Below are 22,310 nucleotides of genomic sequence, written 5' to 3'. Positions count from 1 at the left end.
AAAAAAAGACACATATGTATTTATCAAATGTATTTAAGACAAACCTGAATCTATACCAACAAAATAATAGGTAATTTATAGAAAAATCAAATAATGTTTAAACCTCTTACAGTATCTCTTGTTTCCACAAATGAACTAATAATCGGAAAAAATAGAAAATATCAGTAAATACAATATAAGAAGGAGGAAATATATCATTTTACTATTCATATTTACAACATGTATCGAAATTATAACATAATTTACTGCTAAATTTTTCATATAACAAACTATTGAGAAGTCCAATTATAAAAATATTAAATTGGAAATTAAATAGCAATATTCAATATGAACTATTGGGAAGTAAGTTATAAAAATATTAAATTGGGAATTTAAAAGCAATATTCATTTTACTATTCATAATTACTGTATACTGAAATCAACAATCAAATAGTTTAGAAATAAAAAATTTATAGCAAAGTAGATTGCTACAGCAAACAGCCATGATAAAATTATATATACAAAACAGAAATAGATTAAAAAAAACAAATAAAAACGTATCAAAATATATAGTATTCAATTGAATTAGAAAGAAACTAAGAACCAATTTATTAGTCCATTGATATCAATAGGTGAAGCTTGAGATAACGAAGTAGTACTACGGAGTACTTAATCAAAGGTGATCTGTAAAGAAGTTCTACTGGTATCCGAATATAACTTGCAACAGATATATAAAATATAATTCTATGAGCTTGATACATTGAGAGTACAATAAATTATCACTACATTCAGCAGCTCGTGATAATTGGCAAACTTGCGACAGACATTTGAGAGTTGATACATTGAGAGCTGATGAAATATTCTATGAACACTCAATGTAGTGATAACATATAACTTGCAACAGACATTTGATTTCGCATTTGTGGACGCGGATAAGGAGAACTATATCAAATAAATTGGCAACATAACTTAACTTTGATACAAATATTTATTATAGATTTTGAAAAACTTCTTTAAAAACAACGTTAACAGTTGAATCACAACCTACATCATCATCATTACAAACTAAAATCTTTAAACCATCACGGCTCGTAACTCTTGAAAGAGCAACATAAAGTTGTCCATGACTAAATACAGGCTTTTTCAAAAAGAGACCAACATGAGCAAGAGACTGACCTTGGCTTTTGTTGATAGTCATTGCATAGGACACGATCAATGGAAATTGTCGACGCTGGAACTTGAACGGAAGCCTTGTATCAGAAGGAACTAACGGCATCCTAGGTATCAATACCTTATGGCCCGAATTAAGACCACCCAAAACTTCTCCTTCCAAAACATGATCACCCAATCGTGTGAGAATTAAACGGGTACCATTGCACAATCCATTGGAATGATCTACATTTCTTAATAACATCACAGGAGTACCAATCTTCAACACTAATTCATGGTTGGGAGTACCAGAACACTTTATTGAATTCAAGAATTCAACACCATGAACATGAGACAAAGCATTGAAGTTGGAATCAGATTTAGATATGCAATCTGAACTAAAGTAAGTACGACCTTCAGACTGATTAAAAGAAATCATGTACTCATTGATAGAGTCAACAATCTCCAATGTAGGAGCCAAAATAGCTCGATCATGCAAATAAGATCGTAGTTTACCTTCATTCATGAAATCAGGATAAATGCTGGACACAATTGTCTTCAAAGGATCACCATCCAGTTTGAGTAAGATGTCATTCGGAACATCTATATTAGCATAACCATCATTTGGCCCTCCAACAACTCCATCTCCAATAGATGCAATCCAATCCGAAAATTCTTTCAACTTCGATGCCTCCTCGGCAGATTCAACACCAAAAAGTCTCATATTTTTGGTCAACCTCAAAACTTTGCAACTTTTCCAAAGATAAGAAGAATTGATAGTTGCATTAACAATATCTTGATGACTTCCCTTAGGAACAACCGGTAATATCTGTCTAAAATCACCACAAAAAACAACGGTTTTCCCACCAAATGGTAATTCCATACTTGAATGAATGTCACTTCGCATGATATCCCGCAAACTCTTATCCAAAGCCTCAATACAATACTTATGGATCATTGGAGCTTCATCCCATATGATAAGTTTACACCTTCTAATCAATGAGGCAAGTTCACTACTTTGATTAATATTACAAACTGAATCCTCATTTGGGTTTATAGGAATCTTAAACCGGGAGTGAGCTGTCCTACCACCAGGCAATAACAATGAAGCAATACCACTTAAAGCCACATTTAAAACAATTTCTCCTTTAGAACGTATAGCTGCCGACAAAGATCTCCAAATAAAGGTTTTACCAGTACCTCCATATCCATAGACAAAAAACATTCCACCAATATCTGAATTGATAGAAGTCATAATGACATCATATACATGTAGCTGCTCATCAGTGAATTTTGATATAAAGTTGAGAAGATCTTTTGACAAAGATGCGTGATCATAACATAGTTCCTCATTAATCAATCCATCAACTGATAATTGATAATTTTCAGACGATGGATAAGGAATATCATCAAAATCACGCAAACTCCGACCAACTTTCACCAAAAGTCTATCAATCTCAACCAATGCCAAATTTTTTATTTCATCATCATTCAACACCAAATCTGAAAAAGTAGTAATATAAGCAAAAAATGATAAGTTCACTACAAATATAGTAAGAAATTAATGATGAGAAAGAGTTATAAAATACCTGGATTATTGACCAGACGTCGTCTTTCATATAAAACATCTTCAGATAAAAATTTCCAACAAACACTCCAAACGAAATTGGGACGGGAAATTGAATCTGAAGATAATAAAGTAACAAACAAATTTCTCAAAGAATGAGGAGATGCCCAAATACTTGCCTCAGTAATACCATCAACATATTCCTTATCATCATCCAGCAAACCTAAAGCAAAGCAAGCCTCTCGAAATGTATCATACTGAATTCCATTCACACACCGAATTTCTTCATAAGATGTAGCTCCACGAACTATATTTAACAAACATCTCAAGTAGTACATTTCACCAGAACCAGGAGCAATATAAAACATTCTCCCAATAGCAAATCTCTGCTTCCGAGGTTGCCAACAATTACCCTTCCAAACAAATCTTGTTGGAAACTCAGAATAAGTGAGATCCCTACCTTGAGGATATATTTTATTTGCTTCCATCCAACCTAAAAACTTGCTTTGATGAGCTGTTCTTCGATCCAAAATAATATCAAGAGGTTCAGATTCAGAAAAAATTACACTCTGTTCATTTTCAAAATGGAAACCCAGTCTCTCAACAGGTGGATCCTTATATTGCATATCAAATCCAAAAATTCTCCAAACAGCTTCAGAAGAAGAAACATACCTACAATCATAATACATCTTTACTTCATCAATATTATTCTCACTACTATCCATCCCTGATTCCATAAATGTAGCAGTAACACGATCAAGCCCCTTATTGATGTATTTAAACAAATACTTAATAGATCGAGACTGATTACACCACTCTACATTTATATGACCTCCATATTTCATCAATAGATAACGATTATGAGGTACAACATATCTATTGTCTAATGGAATGTCATTCTTTAAAACAACTCGACCATCATCTCTACGTCTATAAATAGGATAACCATCTCCATCAAAAGTTGTAGCATCAACAAATCTTTTTGGAAAATATTTACCACACCGGCCTTTCACCATGCATGGTGATGATGGTCGAGAAACACCACAAGGACCATGCACCATTAATTCAGCAACATTAGCATGATAGAAAGGATCAATTTCAACTGCAGGAATTTCAGCTGAAATAAACTTATCAATCTGCTCAACAACAATCTGTTTGTCTTCCTTACTAAGAAAAAACAAAATATGCGCATGAGGCAATCCACGCTTCTGAAACTCCACAGTGTAAATAACTGCAATGAAAAATGGTCTTTAGTAAGATCACAAAATAATTTAAATTCTATCAATATATGAAATAGAAAAAACTGACCTGCTTGAACATTGCCAAAAATCTTATTCTTACGGATATCTCTGATTAACTCATCTAACTTAACTTTGAATATTCGACAAACAATATCTGGACGATCAGTATATTTCAAGCCCCTACTATCGACAAACCTAACAATCTCATGCCACTTTGGATTGCTAGTGAAAGTAATGAACAAAGTGGGATAACCAAACCATCCACAAAGAGCCATTGCATCTTGATAATTTTGAATCATATAGCGCGCACCTCCAACAAAACTGGAAGGCAAAATAACTCGCTTGCCTTGGGTAGATGGATCAGTCTCACCCCTCAAAATTGCATCATTTAAACCTTTGTACATTTCGGCGCACAATTGCTTTTGATGTGTTCGAACAAACCTCAGTCGTCCAGCTTCAATCATTGTGTATGCATCAACTACAAATTGCTGGAACAATCTTCGAGCATGCAAAATAGTGGGAGGTTCATCTTCTCTTTGTTGCAAACGGAAAGAGAAATATTCCCTTGGGCTGATTTTCTTTCTACTATTCAAACCAGAATTGTTAGAAATTGCAAAATCAATATCTTCTCTATAACCATCTTCACCATAAGGGAATAGAATAGGATATTGTAAACCTAGAAAAGATGGATGCAATTCAGGGATACGTTGCAGTTCACCATTCTGGGATTCAACAATAATGTCTCTATCACCCAAAGCTTCGTCAAAATCACCAACTATTAATGCAGCAACTTCAGATACAGAAGATAAATTATAAGTTCTGCCATCTCTACATCGTTTACCAATCAATCTTAAACTTACATTCCTTGAATTTCCTTCATCGATTTCTAGCTTTGCCATTCAAAAAGATTTAACCAAAGCATTATTTTCATCCAGCATCATCTGAATATCAACCACAATTTGCTCATGAAGCCCATTGAGATCGTCCCTTCACATTAAAATGGTACAGTTAAGTTAGCTTCAAAAGAAAAAATTATTTAAGTTGAATAAAATAAAATTATACTCCGTACCTTACAGATGCGAGTCTATGGGCAACTTCATTTTCAGTATCATAAATATACATTTGAGCAAACTTTGGTGCTTCACCATCCAATGGCAATAGACTACCGATTAGATGATAATTCTGCCCACTCAATCGAAAAGTGGGAGGAGATCTCCCATGATTAAGACTATTATCGATCTTGCCTCCCATGGATGTAAATCCAAACATGGAATTATAAGACCGAATATTTTTCAAAAAGTGCACACTCTTGGCATGTCTAGAAGACATTAAATCTTCTAAAATGATTGGAATAGCAGGCATTTTAGGAATCGAGATCTTTCCATTTGTACAACAAATGGAATACTTTGGTTGTTTTGATTTTCTCGGTTTCTCAAGTCGTTCTTCATACCAAAAAAGTGCACCACAATGTAAACATTTAAACGTAGCATCACCCATGTCCAAATATTCTACAAAAAATTGACAGAAACAAATTAATATTATTGTTATAATATGAAAATGTAATGTAAATAACCAGTCTTCATTTAAGTATAAATTACAAAATTATTTTATGAATAAATTAAGAAAACAACAAAATATAGATGCCAAAATAAAATATTTTTTGAGAGTAGAATACTAACCTTCATTTCTGTCCAATTTTGAAATATCTTGAACTAACACATTCGTGCTAGTTGAATTGGATAAATCCTGACTACAATTATGAGCTTTATGTGAACAACCTATGGTTTAAGTTCGATGAACAATAAGGCAATCAATAATAACATTTACTGTATTACAAATATATTACAAATATAACAACAAAAGATTTAAATTTAGTATTGAAGTTCTTGCCTATAAAGGACGATGAGCATGATGTGACAATAGGATCCGCGGACAAACGAACTTCCCCAGCATTAGTAATATCATTAAACACGGATCTCAATTTCTTTGAGCATGATTCATCTATATAATCAAAACACAATTATTGCAATTAATAAATAATGAATTGGTGGATATACTTTTTGAAATTTTAAGAAATAGAGGATATGCTAAACATAATCATATGCCGATTCTGACTAATTTGTAATACTATCTTAACATGCTAATTCCTCCCTCCCTCTCTGAGCAGTTATCACTAATCAATATTTTATTCGTAGTTATGATATTATGATTCTCAAGTCAAGTAATATTATAATTATTTTCACTATCAATATGCACATAGAGTATGCTACTTAATATATAGCAAATTATATTTTACATAAAGTGTTTTCAGATCTTGATCTAGAAAATAATAGGTCTAAGATTTACAGCAAAACACTCAGTTTATTTTTCTTGTACCCAAACCATTATCAATTTGCACTACAGTTTAAATTATTTGAACAAAAATGATAGAATTACCCCCATTTCTACCATGGCATCAGTAGGAACTTAGTCAACTATTTATATCTAGATTACATCATTATAGATCTTTATCTTTAGAATAATACTCGTTTTTTTTTAACTTCTACCTAAATTATTATCAGAATGCTAAGCATATCTTACCCTAAAAAAAGAAGAATACTATGCATATTGATTTCTACACACTTTCTATATAGGATTAAATATGTGAAGGCATCCGGAACTGAAAAGACGTTCAATAAATAATTTTGAATTTTTTGCACAATCCAATTTACCCAAATCATTATCAGAATACTATGCATATTGATTTCTACACACTTTCTATATAGGATCAAATATGTAAAGGCAGCTGGGACTGAAAAGACGTTCAATAAATAATTTTCAACGCAAATGTAAAGGTATGTCTTAACTGTTAGAAAAATTGTTATGCAGTCATTATCGAATATAAAAATAAATTAAAATGCGAACCCATAAATACCTGAGGTTATTTGTGACTTTTCTTGACTTAATGAAATGAGTCTAGCAGATTTTTTTAGCCTCTTCATATCCTTGTCTATTGTCAAAAGTCCAGAACCTAAAATTAGGATGTAGCTTTAGATCGTTTTACTTTTCTTCTTGGTTCATCGTTCTTGGATTATAGAATAAAAAATACCTACATTGTATAATAAACCAAATTTTTATTAAAAAAATAATTAATATGCAATAGAAGTAAATAAATGAATATGGAACCAGATTACCAAAGAGAATTTACACTTCTGCTTTGAGTGGCCCAACTTCTATGAGAAAGCCCCTTATTTTTTTAAGCTACTACATATTTTTTCTTGATTCTGTGTTCTTCTTCAAAGTTTCTCCCCTAAAATTCTGCCAAACATATCTCTGCAAAAATTAAAAAATCTGAGTCTCTCTCTTCCACAATTTCTAATTGCCCGATTCTTTTAACAATTAATTTCTTTGTAATTTCTAGCTGAGGAAAGTTTTTGGGAAGTAGAATTCAAAATCAAAGCTCATAAACTAAAAACTTGAAGAGAAAAAAATGGGTATAGAGTCTGGTGGAGGGCAACTAAATTCCAAATTTGGGTAAATTGGATTGTGCAAGAAATTCAGAGCAGTTTTTGTGTTTTGTAGAAAGAATGAGGAATTGTCGTCTGAGCAGAAAATAATGCCGAAGAAAGATTATGAAGATGAGTTCCTGAATTAAAAAAGAAATCAAAAGAAATTGGAGCGTATTCTCAGTCGATTCTTAGTTTCTCAGCAAATATTGCAAATAATCAAATTTAGGGAGATTACAGAAAGTGGGCGGCAATCACAAAAAGCGAAGAACAAAATTAAGTATATTTTTGCGATGCGAAAGAATGGAATAGGAAGTAGACGCTGCCAAATCAAAAGTTCAATATTTTTGGACAACTTAATTGTTTTGAGAAGACGAATTGCAGAATTTTTGGATGTCCTGGTCGCACATGGAATGAGCTCTCACAACAATCGATCAAACTTCTTGCTCAGTAGAGATGAGCAAGCTCCCAAAACTTCACATGATTTTCCCCCAAAAGAACACTAACTTTATATAGATAATGATAATAATAATAATAATAATAATAATAATAATAATAATAATAATAATAATAATAATAATAATAATAATAATAATAATAATATAGATATATAGATTATATAGATTTATATAGATTATATAGATGAGACAAACTCACCATTCTTGATCTAGGGAAGGACCTAGGTGCGGGAGTTTGGCCGGTGTTGGTCCAGAACTTCCACCATGGTTGTCCGTGTCTTCGTGCTGCACCTTTTACAATACTTTTACAGAAAGATGAAAGGATGGGGGAGGGGGAGAAAAGGGAGAGAAATAGAAAGTAATAATGACAATTGAATTTACAGCTCTGTGGGGTCCTCAACTATTCATTTACTTGTACTTCAACCGGTTTTTGGACATTTTATATACTCCTACAACTATAAATACTTGTTTGGAGATGGTAGAAAGTATTTGAGAATTTGTAGATAGTATAATGAATTAATGATATAATAAGATTTGAATTTTTTTTATACGTCGTTATATGCTAATTTTCTTGCATTTATTTATACTATAATATGATTTTTACGTAACAAATTATTTATATAGTTTATCTATATTTACAATTTTATATTATCCATATTATATAACAAATAAAATATTTACAAAATTAATCTAATTAATTTATTAAACATAAACATAAAATGTAATTTAAAATTGAAGTAATGAAAGAAAACTATAAGATAGTGAAGATTATAACAACAAATCATTTATATATGGTGTCATTTACTCATTTCCACTTTTAAATATATAAAAGTACGAAACAAACACCAAATTGAGTGACCCAGTGAAGACACAAACACTGAAAGACGAACAAGACAGAGAGACAAGACAGAAGAAAGATGAAGACAGAGAGAGAAGAGAGAGACAGACAGTGAGATACAGAGGAGGAAGAGACGACACAGTGAGACAGAAAGAAGAGAGACGAGATGAGTGAGATGACAGATGATGGGAATGATGGGAGTTCTAAGCTTACTAGGATTTTTTGTGGTCGAAACTATAGCAAGCGCAAAATTTGAATTAATAAACTATATAGACAACGCTCAACAAGAAAAATATCGGAATTTATCGTAGTCATCAATATCGAACGTGTCATACTGTGTTGTTGCAAATGTATAGATATATTAATAACCGAATAGGTAGTAAGAAAGGAAAAGAATCAATTAAATTTTATTCGGTCCGGCCGACTCTCAGCAAAAATAATATGTTGAGAAAATATCTTTGACATAGCGCGACGAACGATTCTAATACCGGCAACCGTCCGCTAATCAAGCACGAGAGCAAAATTGAAAAGCAAAACGAGAAAATAGATCTGGAAACTAAAATGAAATCAGATCTACATCTTGAATTTAAAAAAATTATCTCAACTTTTTAATAACCCATAATCACTTTACTGGCATTAAGCATCAGAAAATTTAAATATAGAACTTCAACTTCAAAAACGCGATCAAACATCTCCGCTGTTGCAATACCGTCTGGCCTCCAACAACAAACCCAGAACAAAAATAAAAATTTAGAAATATAAGATTAACTTTCAGCGAGTCAACGAAAAACGAAAACGAAAAGCTAAAAGCGAAAAGAGATAACATAAACCGAGGATATCAGCGGGACATAAACTTCACTTAGTAATATAAATAAAGTGCGAATCAATGAGTTATCAAAACAGAAAATGACAAAAACAGGTGTATAGCAACAAACAAAATTGTTTCAATTTTTCAGCGAAACTGATGTTACAACAAAAATGACAGCGAAAATTTGTGAGAACCATCGGCGAATGTCCGTGTCAAGTCTTGCGCGGCGATGAAATGAGTGGAGACTAGAACTAAACTAGGAAATAGGCACGAATAACTTGTTCTTGAGGTCGGCTCTATATATGTGAATACATTCAGGTATAGTAAAACATAGAAATAATAAATTAAAACACAATAAAAGGTAAGCTTATCTAAATAAAAATATTGGATAATGTGTTCACATACCTTAATTATCTGCAAAATATAAATAAATGGTTAACATCAACAGAGAATTATTCGAGATAAATGAAAATAAGAGAGATCTAAAACTAACATTAAACAGTGTAGAGAGAGAAATAAGAACCTAGATAAATGAAAATAAGAGAGATATAAAAGTAACATTAAGAGTGTAGAGAGAGAAATAAGAACCTGCTGTTTATAATTTGTGAGGAAATGTAACTGGTATTTATAGAGAAGATTCTGTATAATTCAAATTCATCATTTTATTTTCCCCCTATTTTTTGGCTCCAAGAAAAATGCTCTATTCGGAGGGAGGGAAAACCCTCTCTTCTTTTAGGGGGGGGGGGAATACTCTCTTTGCAATTGTTGTATCTACGTTCAGTTGATGTGTATATGCAAATGATGTGATATAATCTGCTTTACAGCCAAGTAAAATGCTTTTAACCATCGGTTTCAATGCATAAAAAGTGTGGTGTCATTTAATCTATTGGTAAATAAATGGAAGTGTGAGTTGGCAGCTGTGCAAATATCAATTCGATTTCTTTGAAAATCGAAAACTACTACTAATTATTAATTGGTCAAAATACATAAAAAGCGGTTTTTTTTGAAGTAATATTTGTAATCACTGGTTAATTGTTTTAGTTGGATGTGAAGTATTAAAATTTTGGGAAATAAAGAACATGTCATTCTCAAATTGAAGTAATATTACATGTTGAGAGAAATAGATATTTTTTTTGAATAAAACTATAGCAAATGTAATCTCAAATCGTAGAGGATGAAAAAATATGAATTTTAGTATAATTTTTTTTATTTATTTTATTTAATATATAAAGATATTTGAATAATAAATAAAATATTTATTGACCTATGAAATTGTAACAAATGGCATAATCTCATTGCTCAATAAAACAAATTGAGAGAGAGAACTCTTAATCTTATTTGTTCCGATGGTTAAAAAAAGTGTGATTTGACTAATTGACATCTTTTTTAGAAGTGATTCTTTTAACCATTGGTTAATATATTTGTTGGATGTTGAGTATTATAAATTAGGGAAATCCTATCTGATTTCCCCCAAAATTTCCCCCCAAAAAAACTGTGGCTTTATATATTTATATAGATACTAAATTTGTGGGAAATGTATTTATGTGCCTATATATACTACTACTACTATTTCAATATATTTTGAGTAATTTGACAATAAATCACATCTTTTTAACTCTACCCAATAATACAATTAACATATGTAAGTTGGCCTAGGGCCGGCCTGGCCCAGGACCGGCCCACTTATTAACTGGGCTTGGGCTTGGCCGGGCTCATCTATGCAACCCAAAACCCAGGCCCGGCCCAAACCGTTCTAGACATGGGCCTGGGCCGAGCTGTGCCTAAATGTCATCGGGCCTAACCGGGTCCGGGCCGGGCTGTCCGGCCCGGCCCACTTGACACCTCTACTTATGGTGCTAGCCATAGTAACACGTAAAAATGGTACACATGTTAGCTTGATAAAATCTAAGATTTTATAGTAAGCCAAATAATTTGAGCCAGTCCATAACTCTGATCACTTTTCTTACGCCGCCCCTCCTGGCCATAAATATTAATTTACACTATTCACTATTTTAATTATAAAATAAAAAATGATGAATAATTATGATACGAAAAATTCGTCATTCATTACAAAAATAAAAAAAATTTACAAATCCTATAAATTAAAAATCTTAAAAAATAAAAAAATTACAAATCTTAAAATTTTAAAATACAAAAAAAGAAAAAAAATATACTTCTTAATAGTGACGGGAAGGGTGTCGATCATGTCATTGAGCATCTCAAGTTCGATCTCCGACATTACTGACTTATCCTCCACTAGCAACTCCTTCATATGGCTGATTTGTAGTGTTAGACTCATGGAGCTCATAGAGTCAGACATCTTATCCAACGAGGGGTTTGGTGGCGGCACGACATACTACATTGACTCGTAGTGCTCTTCCCCTTCGCTTTCCTCTTCACCGCTTCACTTCCCATCGGACGGCTATGAGTGCCATCACTGCCATGATATGACATGTCGGGCTCCTCGTCGGGCATGTTGAGGTCGATGGTACAAACTCCATCGCTTATAGAGTATTCTACGTTAGCGGAGACTTTGGTTCTCTACGATGCACTACTTCCCTCCTCAGCCCCTCCGTTGAATTTGAGGCTCTTCAATAGAAGCTTCCAGACCTCATAGTACTTAAAAACCTTCTTCCATCCGCAAAGAAGGCGTCGTTCACCTTGCTTATGAGGTCGATCTCTCTATGCCCGCTCGGCCACATCCTCACCGCGTTAATGTATCATGTACTTACCGTTCCACTTCATCAGGTCCTTCAGAACTCGGCCCTAGTGCTTCCGGAGCATCTTGTATTAACGCTCGATCGTGCTTTTTTGCCATTGAGCGTTGTATTTTCAGTGACCCGATCCCACAACACTCGATACTTTTGGGAGTTGCCGATGATGGGGTCTTCGGAGACATCAATGTGGACCATTGCCAAGAATGACATCTCCTCGGGGCTATACTTCCGAGATCCAATGCCATTAGTCGCCGCCTTCTTGCCCTTGCCCTTACCCTTCTAGGGCCGATTGTCACCATCTCACCGATGTCATAATCATCCGGCGACAAATCGTTCTGCTCGCTGTTGTTGGAAACCGTAGCCGGACTAGGAGCAACTGGGTTGGCCAGCATTTGCCAATTTTGGCTGCTCACGAACTCGTCCATCACTCCATCTCCTCTCGTCGGTCGTAGTTGAATAAATCCATTGAAGATGAATTAATTTAGAATATGAAGTTGTATAAACCAATAGAAAGCCAAAGAAGTATTTATAACAAATTATGGAATAAAAAAAATAGAAAAAAATAGGGTGTGATGCGTCCCGGGCACCCACAACCCGTGCGACCATGCACGCCACGCCGCATGGGCGCCCATCGCCCCTCCAAACCCTCGGCCTCCCTCCCACCCGGATCTGGCCACCCACAACCCGCAGCCTGTGTTGTGCCCTGTCCCATCCATGTCGCGGTACCACAACCACTTGATGGATTGTAGATGATCTAAGGTGATACTTTTAAATGTTGTGATAAAACTTTAACCTATTGAGTCATTTTTATTATTGTAATAGGAATTGTTTTACCTTTTGTTGTATTTGGTACTACAACTTTTCATGTACTTTGTTGAACGTATTAAATGAATTAAACGAATTAACGATGGTGCTCTTTTAATATGTAAAAAGAGGTAAACATCCTATCATATGTGATAGCATGTTACATCTCTTATAGTAGTATTATTGTAAGTACTATAGTAGTAATGAGAGATGTTATACCAATCCTATCATATGTGATAGCATGTTACATCTCTTATAGTAGTATTATTGTAAGTACTATAGTAGTAATGAGAGATGTTATCCTTATTGGTATGATAAAATGTAAATTTACACTTTTATATTATTCATTTTTTAATAAGATGAAATGAAAGAAAAAATAAATAAAAATATAATAAAAAGAATATCATTTTCATTCCTTCTTGGTATGATAAAATGTAAATTTACATTTTTATATTATTCATTTTTTAATAAGAGGAAATGAAAGAAAAAATAAATAAAAATATAATAAAGAAAATATCATTTTCATTTTCATTTTCATTTTCATTTTCATTTTAATTTCATCATAATTAAATACAAGGCTCTAAATATACAACTAACTGCAAAAGCGCGGGTAATTATCTAATTAGAGACACCAACGATAGTTATTCAGATTTTGTTCATCGAAATACTTAAATATAAAACATCAGCCCAATTCTCTCCAGTTCACTCACCTCCTATTCCGCGGCGGTTATTCTAAAATCGCGTCAGTCAAAAGTAAACAACTTATCCTCGCGCAGTACAAATTGTACAGAACTGTAAAACGCAAGCATCATCGTTGCTACCTTGATTATATGAACTCCGCTCGTCCACTTCCACTCTATCCTCAAATGTATAGTTAGAATACAACACTCAAATTCCATACAAACCCTCTCTCTCTAGAAATCAATGGAGTCGAGCTTATCTTTGGCTCCGCAAGCAATTTCATTAATCACATGCTCTCCTGTTTTTTCGCCTCTCTCTTCTCGAGCCGTCGGACTCCTCCGCAGCGAGTTCATCGGAAACGGACGCAATATCCGGTTGCCGCGGCGGAGATGCAGGAAATTATGGCCGAAATCCGAGCCTGGTTGCGGTAAGTTTCTCTTCAGAGCGTCGCTCGACTCGCAGTCGATTGTCGTCGTGGCCACGGCGGTCGCAACCGTCTCTGCTGCAGCTGTTGTGTATCTCGCTTATAAAAGGGAAAAAGCTCGATATCAATCAGTTTAAAACCCACAATCTACATTGTGCAGCTCTGGAATTCTTCATGTGGAATTGTCTCCGTAAAATTCGTTAAAGTGAGAAAGTTTGATGAATAATGGATTGAATGTCGTGTATTCATGTTCATGGAGAGAGTTTATCGAAAGAGTACCGAATTACTACTATAATGTGTATGGAGTACTTACTAACTAAAAATTCGTGTAGCAGTCTCCAATTCTTCCTGTAGCATCTAACTGATGTTTGATTGCTAGTATACTAGACATTGACCTTGAAATTCGTGTTTTTGTGTTATGTTTATTCCATCATTAACTAAGATCATCTGCTTACAATTTGTAGATGTCAGGACGGCTAACCCTAGCTCTATCAGAGCAGAAAAAATTTTGTGACCGCCTGGATTCTCACAGATGCAAAGCACCTACGTTTGGGGAAGAAGAATCCACTGACATAAATCAATATTCTAAGAAGGAAACTAGAGAAAATAATGGCGCTGACATCAATTTTGGAGAAGCTAATGTGATTCCTGGAGGTGCTCTCGTTGTAGAGGCACCAGAAGAGTTTAATTAAGCAGCAGGCTCCAGCAGTTAACGGTTGCTTAACGTCATTGGCATCTGAGGCTCTGGAGATATCATCATCTTGCCGTCTGTTGTTTCTGAATATGATTTCCAAGCATTTGTTGATGAAGTTGTGAAGTGCAACAAAATGCACATGACTCTCCCATTCAGTTGCTTACGATTTGTCAGTTCCAATAACACAGACGAATTTGGGTGTTTGTGCATCTTTAGCAGATCAAATGCAAGAAGAAACGGATAAAGTTGGTGGCTAAATCTTACAAATTTTGGGGGAAAGTGATGGGAACAACTTGGACCACATTTTTAAACTCTCCACGTGAGAGCTGCACCGGTTCGGACTTCTTTGGAGAAGTTGGATAATTTGGAAGAGTTGCCGTCTTGCGCTACCCTTCAAAGTTTCAGCTGCTATTCATCCCTTCGTAACATGGGTGGGGGATCAGGTCTTACTGGACAAATGTTGTCTTACCTATAGGTGATATAGACATTAATGTTTTATCTGTTGGTTGCAGGATTATCTGGATATTATATGATATTTTTTTTTTTATGCTTACCTGAAACAGAAGTTTTTTGTCTTTTCAGAGAAGCTTGAAGAGGAAAGGCCTACGAGATATTATGGTCAGGTCTTTCTCTACAAGAAGGACTCAAGAAACCAGAGGAGATCAAGGAAAACGGAAAAACAGATTTCGCATACAGATGGAACCAAACACTTGCCTCCCTCTTTTGATCCCGAGCAGAAACATGAAAACAACAATCATAATCCTTGTGGCAATTACGTGTTTACGAGCAACTCCTGAGGGGAAAGGGAGGTAATTCCTTTATGTTAATGATCCGGTAAACCCTGTCTATACATTATGTATTGAAAACATCTTAATAAGTTCATATCAAGCCTACCTGGTTGCGATTTCTTATATTGCAGGTTAAATGAATGCATTGAGTTGCTTGAAGATATGGACGAAATGGTTCATTTGATATGGATAAGGCAGGCTTGCATTTGCTGATTTCCATTACTTAATATGTGCATGCAAATATAAAATTATAAATATTTGACTGTTGGCTGTATCATGGCATCAGATTTACCACTCCAGATTTTTTGATGTCTGCAAACGCCAGAAGGCAGTCAAGGTGGCATTTCGTTTACCAGGCTTATACGAAATCCCACTCTGAGCACATTTAATATGCTTATGTCTGTTTGTGCAAGCTCTCAAGATTCAGAAGGTACTCTCTCTCTATCCAGGTATATGCCAGTAATTATGCAATATAATTTTCAGGTTCATTCACCCAGTTGTCTTCTGTGTAGGTGCCTTTCAGATTCTACAACTTGTTCAGGAAGCTGCATTAAATGCTGACTGCAAACTATACACAACGTTAATATCGACTTGTGCTAAAAGTGGTAAAGTGGATACGATGTTCAAGGTACACTGAAATGAATGCGTACACAATGTTCTCTTCCCTTCTTATTTACTGGTAAAATGATACAAATATTGTTCAGAGTTAAAATCTCTAGTCAAAATAATTTTCTTCCTTCCTTTTAGGTTCGTGAATGTCCTGTTTAGTTAGACCCAGGACATATATTCAAAATCGGGTCCTCTAATATTTATTGAACTTTCAGGTTTTCCATGAAATGGTAAATGGTGGAGTTGAACCAAATCTTCACACATATGGTGCACTCATTGATGGTTGCGCAAAAGCAGGGCAAGTTGCTAAGGCGTTCGGGGCCTACGGAATACTCAGATCAAAGGTGATATGCACTTTCCATTTCTTGTATAAAAATTTATATATAGTGTTATGGTAATTTGCTTATTCTGTGCATATCAGTGTCTAACTTGACATTACTCATGGTAGAATGTAAAGCCAGACCGAGTAGTTTTCAATGCGCTTATCACTGCATGTGGTCAATCAGGAGCAGTTGACCGTGCATTTGGCGTGTTAGCTGAAATGAGAGCAGAGTTACAACCAATAGACCCTGATCATGTCACTGTAGGTGCTCTGATGAAGGCATGTGCTAGTGCTGGACAGGTGCTTTATCTACTAGCTCTTTGAATCCATCATTTGCTTGATTTTTGTTCCGCATCTTGTTTATTTGAATACTGAGAGAGTGAACTTTTGTAGATTGATCGAGCCAGAGAGGTGTACAATATGATTCATCAGTATGATATCCGTGGCACTGCTGAGCTTTACACTATTGCTGTGAATAGCTGCAGTCATCGTGGTGATTGGGAGTTTGCTTGTAGTGTATATGACGACATGATCCGGAAAGGTGTCGCTCCTGATGAGGTAGAAATACTAAAATTCTGTAATTCTTCACATACGAAGAATTGTATTTACCTTGTCCTTTCTATTTAAGCAAGATGGGACCTCTTATAATTTTTTTGTTCCCTGATGCATTCAGTTGTCAATAAAATAACAGTTTTTTTTTAATCTTTTTTTTTTTTACTTTTTCCATACTAATGTAAAACTGTATCTTACTTGGTTTCACTTATGTAATCCAGATGTTTATCAGCGCATTGATAGATGTAGCAGGGCATGCTGGGAAAGTGGATGCTGCATTTGAAATTCTACAAGAAGCTAGGGCTAAGGGAATGCATGTTGGGATCATATCATATAGCTCCTTGATGGGAGCATGCAGCAAAGTATTGACTTACTAATCACGTTTAAAACATTTTCTAGCAATGTGGAATTGCCTTTTATTTTGATAAATAAAACACAGGCAAAATATAATTTCTACACTTCTTGATTTTCATTTTGGATTTTAAATCTCAACAAGAAGTCAGTTGCAAAAATGTATATGCATATTCATGAACAAGATATCTCCTAACTTTTATCAATTTCCAGAAGGTATAACTTGCTTCCTATATGTATTTAGGCTAGAGATTGGCAAAGGCGCTGGAACTGTATGAGGACATTAAGAGGTCTACTCTGAAACCTGGAGTGTCACTAATGAATGCTTTGATAACTGCTTTGTGTAAGTTAATCACCATTGTCTCACGAGCAACTTTACCAGTGTTCGATGCATATTTAGTTTTTCTTTAATTGTCTGATTTCGTAGTAATATGCACAAGCTTGTTGACTCTAACCACGTCAAATAATGGTGACTTGATATTGTACCGTCCATATGAGTCCAGCTTTAGGTGCTAGTATTCCATCAATGCTCTTTAAATCTTTTAGCTCCTTTATGGCATCCATATCTTACTGTCTCAGGAGGAGTCTTCAGTTTCATCTTGTGAACCGTGGTTGACTCTTTTTACGCTGATCAAATATTGTTAGGAAAAAGCTCAATTACTTAACTTACTATATTTAAGAACAAAAGAGGCTTGCAAGTCCAATGATCAAAACAAATACTCTCTCAGATTTATTCATCTCCTGATTTGGATGTCAATTTTTCTTTAGTTACTTTTTCTTTGCGGCTTTCATTTCATGATATCCATATGTTACTTGTACTCATGATTTGGCCATTGATATATTCAATTTTGTTCTAGTCTGAAACCATCTATATGTGTTGGTGTTTATGAAATCCTTCATTCCTCTCTCCTGCAGGTGATGCAGATCAACTGCAAAAGGCCTTGGAAATCTTATCTGAGATGAAGAGCACTGGTGTATGCCCAAACATCATAACTTACTCTGTTCTTTTAGTGGCAAGTGAAAAGTAATTACCTTTCTTTGTATGTTCATGCAGTTTTCTATAATAATAATAAGTTTTCATGTGGCATGATCTTCTCTCATATACTGTTACAACTCTTACCAGAAAGGATGACCCTAGAAGCTGGCCTCAAGCTTTTTTCTCAAGCAAAACAGGATTCTGTTGCTCTAAACCTTGTAATGTGCCGATGTCTCATAGGTGATTAAATAGGCTTTCCACTTCTCTAGTTGTGCATCAAGAAACATGGAGAAAACATTAGTCATACGATCAGGCAACCGTGGTGCTTCTGTGTGATCTTTATTCATTGAAAAGTTTAAGGAACCCTTAAGAACACAATGTATTAGCACTGCTAATGTTTACTCCATATCTTTATTGTTACTTTACATTTTGTTGAACATGTTAAATAATGCTGTGTCTAATAGCTGTCCACACTCACTGCTGCCTATATGTAAGTGAAAAATATATCAAATTGATTAAGATTCATTAAGTCTCTTATAAAGTGTCCGTTCTTATAAGCTAAAGAATTTTAGCTATATTAGATTTCATAAGTTCCTTGAAGCTATTCGGCAACCACTTTAAGCAGTACTTGAGATGGAATTTTACTGTAGCTATAGCTTTTGCTACAAACTTAGGCTACACTCAATGCTAAGCTCAACCACCCTTCCCCATTGCCTTAGCCTATTAGTGATGATAAAAAATTGAAGTATTTTATTTCGGCTCTTTTAATTAGGTAAATCATTGTTCCCTTTGTGGATCTTATACTGTTTGTTTCATCAGTTTGCTGATGGAGTTATCTTTATTTAGCTATGTGCCTACGGAGTTCCAAGCCGATTGCTCAGCTGGCGAGCCTGTTCTATCTTTCACCTCAGTTCAGCTTAATAGTAAATGGTACTCATTCTTGCATTTTCATCACTATTTTTTAGTGTTTATGTACACTTTTATCTTTGTGGGAAAATGCCCATCGCATAAAAGGCTTCATTAAGATGTTATATCTTGTACTGTAGCAGTTAAAATTAACATTGTTAAGCACTAATTTGGCTTCGTGACTGGAAATACACGTTCACTAACCTTATCATTTCATGTCAATCTCTTGGTTATTCTGGGTAGGAAGATCTGATTTATGATATATGGCTATACTTCCACAGGACATCCTTGGCCCTAATGGTGTATAGGGAAACAATTGTAGCTGGTGTAGCACCTAGGATGGATGAACTTTCACTTGTTTTGGGTTGCCTTAAGTTGCCTCATGATATATCTGTGCGAAATAGACTCATTGAGAATCTTGGATATAATAGTGGCCCATCAAAAGGTGCAAACTTGTGTTCCTTGATTAATGGCTTTGGGGAATATGATCCTCGCGCTTTTTCTTTGGTTGAGGTATGTCAACAGCTTCCAAGAACTTTTTATCTTTTTGTCAATTCTTCAAAAATTATCGTACTGACTTCACAATTATTTTCTGATTTCTCAGGAAGCTACTTCTCTTGGAGTTATACCATTAACCTCTATGAAAGACAGCCTCATAGTTGTTGATTTGAGAAATTTTCAGGTTCACACAGCTGCGGTGAGCTAATAAACTTCAGCAATTTTCTTCCCCTACCTGATAAGACTTGTTTCCCTTACTCTAAACTGAGTTGTGTTATGTTGGCTAGGTGTACCTCTTACAGTTCAAAAAGGTCTCAAGCACGCTTGGCTGCTGGTACCAACTTTTCTTATTCATTTAATTACTTCTATAGTATTTCTAAATAAATTTTCTTATCAACGATTGGGCATTCTGCATCTAGTATTGAAAAAGTAACTTGAACTACCGTTGTGTGATTAATGTCTCACCAGGTTCAGTACTTTTAGGACATTCTGAAAGAAAAAATAGATACTGTTTAAAAACATGAGATGCATCTGTCTCTAGGCACATAATGGGGAAAAGCCCCGAAATATGAGGCTATACTTTGTTTGTAGCAAGAAAGAGGAGCTAATGTTGTTGCTTCTTATATTTTGGACCATTCTTTTTTTTTTATGTATCACTTTCGTATTGATCTTCAACAGGTGTTAAGGCTCCCAATTTAAATATTCTATTGGAGAAAAGGCACAAATTCAAACTTCTGCGGGGCAGGGGAGATTAATATGGCTGGCAGGTGAGAAGATACTATTTCCTAGTTGGACATGAAGTTCAATGTATGAATGTATTGTGATGGCATATGTAAATTTCATTGGTATAAGTAACCAAAGAAGCTACAATGACAAAGTCTGTTATGAGGAAGTGAAAAATTCTCCTAAGTGGAAAAAATATGTATGCAAATTATGCTATGTTTAAGATTGTAACCATAGATGAAAATCTAGTAGTATACTACTTTAAGGATAAGACAAGAAAATTTATCTTTAAAAGTTGTCTAGATTTTCTAGCTGAACTCTAAAGACCCTATTATTATTATTGTCAATTATGAATATTTGTTTGGCTGTTCTTGTAAACTTAAAATATTCTGAACATGTTCTATTTGCTCAATAGGGTAAGCCAAGAAGTTGCAGCACTATTGAGGAGACTTGGGCTATCTATCAAGGAAACGGATCTTATGGAAAGATCCGCATAAATGGCATTACCATAAGAAAGTGGTTTCCACAAAGCTAAGCCCTTTCAATGAAAAAAATGGAACTTAGCTCACCCCTAGCAAATCTAGCTTGCATAAACGCCAAAGACGTAAATCAGAACCGTTCACTTGTCGCTGGGAATAAGGTCCACAGCTTTGATGCAGTTCTTCTGTGCAGATGGCTAACACTATTGATGTAGTGGAAGTTTTTTCTAGAAAGATCAGCACAACTTTAGTTCAAAAAGAGTGAGAATTGTAAGGGAAATGGAGATTTTTCCAAGATTGTCTCCATGTGCTGGCTGAGAAACCTTGCAATTTTCTGAACATGCAGTAGCTGCCCTAGACTGTAGATTATGCAGATGGTTTTGTGCTGGTCAGAGTGATGCAGCTTTGTGCTATTGGTTTCTATATTCTGGGGAATTTAGTAATATAAATTTGAATTGTATAGCAGCAATAATGTGAGATGAATATAGAGTCAGTAGACTACTATCTGCTGTATATAAGGGCTCTATAAGTCCTTGATTCACAATGTAGACCTTACTCGTTTTGTATGATATATATATCTGCTGTATTTCTACCAGGATTTCAGACTTTAGACATAGCATTTATTTTCAACTTCTGGTTGTTGGTAGAGTGTATAATGATGAATGAACAGGCTACTGTAAAGAAAATTGTGTCTGAATGAAGGATTTGTGATTTGTTTGGTTTTGATTTCTTGAAAATCTAAGAAGCATAAGGTTGAGAATGCTAATGTTCATCTTTGAGATGACGACTGGAAGGTAGCAGGGAAAGCTCATTCCTCACAGCAGGTACAAAATTCTTAGTTCTGTCTCTTATTTGCACATATGATAATTTTGCACATTAAAAATGTAGGGTACTTTATTGCCCTTTTGTTTTCCAGGGGTTTGCGGATATTGTTGAATGATGATAGGGCTCAGTTGTTAATATTGTGAAGCACTGAATCTTATTCATAGTTTCATAAAATTCAACCTTGTTGCATGGGACTGTCGTGGGCTGCCTATCTCAAAACGAGAACCTAGCTCCCTCTGCCTTCTTTTTAAATGGTTTCTTGCCTGAAGTGATTTAAAATTTTCAAATCTACTTGATATTAGTCGTGGATGGATATTGAAATCCATAAGTTGTTTCACTTCATATGAGAAAATGAAGCCCATAACTTGGTAATAATATTTGTTGTGCAGACTGCAAGTTGAAAGATCCAAAAACTGATTAAGGATGAAATGTGAAA

General features: G+C 34.8%; 2 protein-coding genes across 2 annotated transcripts; one reads left to right on the top strand and one right to left on the bottom strand.

Moving 5' to 3' along the window:
* Positions 1-970: 970 nt before the first annotated feature.
* Positions 971-4,835, bottom strand: LOC125200388. The gene is made up of 3 exons (XM_048098035.1): positions 4,004-4,835; positions 2,871-3,926; positions 971-2,631 (listed from the first exon to the last, which is right to left on the bottom strand). Exons 1-3 carry the CDS (start codon positions 4,833-4,835, stop codon positions 971-973), a joined length of 3,549 nt encoding a protein of 1,182 aa, XP_047953992.1.
* A 9,086-nt stretch (positions 4,836-13,921) lies between these two features.
* On the top strand, positions 13,922-21,067 carry LOC125200387 (pentatricopeptide repeat-containing protein MRL1, chloroplastic-like). Its single transcript, XM_048098034.1, is given in 24 exon segments — positions 13,922-14,282; positions 14,616-14,833; positions 15,170-15,288; positions 15,428-15,604; positions 15,607-15,645; positions 15,758-15,799; positions 15,802-15,827; positions 15,920-15,974; positions 15,977-16,063; positions 16,146-16,261; positions 16,458-16,586; positions 16,691-16,864; positions 16,958-17,122; positions 17,338-17,478; positions 17,712-17,721; positions 17,724-17,810; positions 18,383-18,491; positions 18,595-18,683; positions 19,290-19,301; positions 19,304-19,373; positions 19,631-19,862; positions 19,954-20,046; positions 20,135-20,181; positions 20,986-21,067. Coding segments are annotated over 24 exon segments (2,631 nt in total). The 5' UTR covers positions 13,922-13,970.
* The last annotated feature ends 1,243 nt before the right edge of the window (positions 21,068-22,310 follow it).

The sequence above is a fragment of the Salvia hispanica genome, unplaced genomic scaffold, assembly GCF_023119035.1.
Source record: "Salvia hispanica cultivar TCC Black 2014 unplaced genomic scaffold, UniMelb_Shisp_WGS_1.0 HiC_scaffold_948, whole genome shotgun sequence".
NCBI classification, from domain to species: Eukaryota; Viridiplantae; Streptophyta; class Magnoliopsida; order Lamiales; family Lamiaceae; genus Salvia; species Salvia hispanica.
The sequence above is the reverse complement of the archived record's forward strand: the minus strand, read 5'-3'. Positions and strand labels throughout refer to the sequence as shown.

What these genes read in the sequence shown, in the direction of transcription:
- LOC125200388 (XM_048098035.1), bottom strand. Translation starts at nt 4,835, where the DNA reads ATGGCAAAGCTAGAAATCGATGAAGGAAATTCAAGGAATGTAAGTTTA. An exon ending in TTTTGGCAATGTTCAAGCAG is followed by an intron (nt 3,927 to 4,003) that starts GTCAGTTTTTTC and finishes TTTTCATTGCAG; the next exon opens with TTATTTACACTGTGGAGTTT. An exon ending in TGATGGTATTACTGAGGCAA is followed by an intron (nt 2,632 to 2,870) that starts GTATTTGGGCAT and finishes CTACTTTTTCAG; the next exon opens with ATTTGGTGTTGAATGATGAT.